The sequence below is a fragment of the Penaeus japonicus genome, unplaced genomic scaffold (assembly GCF_977035675.1).
Source record: "Penaeus japonicus unplaced genomic scaffold, GWHDUDI00000001_assembly GWHDUDI00000007, whole genome shotgun sequence".
NCBI lineage: Eukaryota > Metazoa > Arthropoda > Malacostraca > Decapoda > Penaeidae > Penaeus > Penaeus japonicus.
Genome location: NW_028234409.1, coordinates 2,896,655 through 2,899,154, shown reverse-complemented (window position 1 = coordinate 2,899,154; position 2,500 = coordinate 2,896,655). Strand labels below are relative to the sequence as shown.

The window sequence follows — 2,500 nt, the reverse complement described above, 5'->3', positions numbered from 1 at the left end:
ATATATATATATATATATATATATATATATATATATATATATATATATATTCATATGAATATGAGGGTGTATATAAATATATATATATGTATATATATATATATATATATATATATATATATATGTATATATATATATATATATATATAAATATATATATATAATATATATATATATATGTATATATATATATCTTGTTTGATGATTCGGCATTCAAGAAAGGAAATCTCTATTCGGCATTCATATGTAAATCATGTTTGATCATTTTCCTCTTTTGTAGGTGTCGACTCCCCCCGGGTCAACCAGGATCACCTATTCCAATGAACGCACGAATGAGAGGAAAATTGACCTGAGCAAGATCAGCCGGGATCGTCCCACCCCGGGAAATACCTTGAGCCAAAAGAAAGGTTCGTGTCTGAGGGCGGTGACTTTCAACTTAGGTTCTGTCAGTTTGCTCTGTGGGTGTGTGTGGGTGTGGGGGTGAATGTGTGGGTGTGTGGGTGTGTTAGTGTGGGTGGGTGTGGGTGTGGGTGTGGGTGTGGGGGTGTGGGAGTGTTGGTGTGTGGGTGTGGGTGTGGGAGTGTTGGTGTGTGGGTGTGGGTGTGGGTGTGTTGGTGTGGGGGTGTGGGGGTGTGTGTGTGTGGGTGTGTATGGGTGTGTGTGGGTGTGTGGGTGTGTGTGTGTGTGTGTGCGTGTGTGTGTGTGTGGGTGTGTGTGTGTGTGCGTGTGTGTGTGTGTGTGTGTTTATTTGTTTGTTTGTTTGTTTGTGTGTGATGCATATGCATCTTGGAAATGTGCATTAAGTGATTCTGAAACTAATATTTACATTGAATTTATGGAACATTTTTGTTATATATTTAATTATTTTAGTTAAGATTTCCTCCAATTTTGATAATAAAATATCCATTTATAACCAATAGTAGATGATGATTACTTAATTTATAATAATTATATGTAATATGTATTGTTAAAATGATTTTTCTCTCTATGTTTGTAAATTATAACAAGAAGTATTTACTCTTATGTGATCATTGAATGGGACTTCAACTGTTGTAAATCCCGTCATAGCCTCTGTGTGTTGGTATAATTAGTATTTGTGTGTTTGATTTAATATTGAATATATATATATATATATATATATATATATATATATATATATATATATATATATATATATATATATATATATATACATGGTTGTGTGTGTGCGTGTGTGTGTGCGTATGTGTGTGTGTATGTGTGTGTTTGGTTTGTTTGTTGGAAACTTTGTATGTATGTATGTATGTATGTATATATGTAAATGTGTATGTATGTATGCATATATGTGTGTATGTATGTATGTATGTATGTATGTATGTATTTTTGTAATAAATGTCTTTCACTATGATTTTTTCTATAGTTCTGATGTGCAATAGAATTTACATAAGATACAGTTAGCCTAGATGAATTAGAAGCTGTACGTTCTTACAAAAATAGTATGAATTTAAAGGATTTCAAATCTAGTTGACTATATTAACATATTGCACAAGGACAGGTCTGGTAGTATGGTATACCAAAAAGAATAGTATACCAGAAATAGTATTTGATAACTTTCACCCCCCCTGCACAAATGTATCCCCCAAAACAGTATATTATTATAAGTGATATATGTATAAACTCTCTTTATATAAGTATATATATATGTATGATGTATATACACACTGTAAGTTAGAATGCATCCAAGGATAGAAGAGGTAAGTGATCCCATAGAATCTAAATTTACTGCACCTACAGGAAAAGTATTACCTTTCGTCAATAGGTGATAGGTAGGGTGTACCTTGCATGTTATTCTGTTGTAGGTTTGCTCATTCTCGGGCAATGAACTGCTGGTTTGCATTGCCATGATTATGGAAAAGTCTAGGGTTTGATTGATTGGTTTTAATAAAACCAATAAAACATTATTGGTTTTATTGGTGGCTCTGGAGGTAGAGGGTACCTGTGGTGGAGGGTAGGAAGGGCATCCAGGCAGGTGAAACATCATTAAATATGTTAATCTGATAACTGCCACATACAACATTTACTGTAGGGGGTTCACAGAGTTGTATTTCATAATTCCTGTGCATGTATATCTTGCTTGAAGCAACATCAGAAATTGTTTTCTGAGACTTTCATATTTGGTCATATATTGCACTCTGTGAGATAGGCCAGATTTCCCCATTGCACAGTTAAATAAAGTCAATTTTATATGAGGTCAGGGAGCTTGGAAAGAGAGAGGTAAAGAGGAATGTTTAAGGAAATTCTCTTTAATTTTATAAGGGCATGAGGATTAGGATTTGGAGAGAAGCTGATCAGAAATAGTTTTTGGCATTCCGTTTCCTTTGTGTTCTCTTGTACCTTTTATACAAAAGATGGCTTTGTTATACATGATTCGGAGATGACGAAGCAGATAATTGGCGTTCAATCTGTTTTGTGGAAACGTTAGTTTTGTGGTGTTAACACATCCAGATCAGCAGACAGATAC

The 2,500-nt window shown here is 34.0% G+C and overlaps 1 protein-coding gene across 2 annotated transcripts in view; it reads left to right on the top strand.

Moving 5' to 3' along the window:
- Nucleotides 1–2,500, top strand: part of LOC122254334 (uncharacterized) — a 20,369-nt gene that overhangs the window by 11,017 nt on the left and 6,852 nt on the right. For both annotated transcript variants that reach the window (XM_086538304.1, XM_086538306.1), the window contains exon 4: nt 281–407. In XM_086538304.1, coding sequence (XP_086394430.1) covers nt 281–407 — 127 coding nt within the window. The remainder of the gene's footprint in view (nt 1–280; nt 408–2,500) is intronic.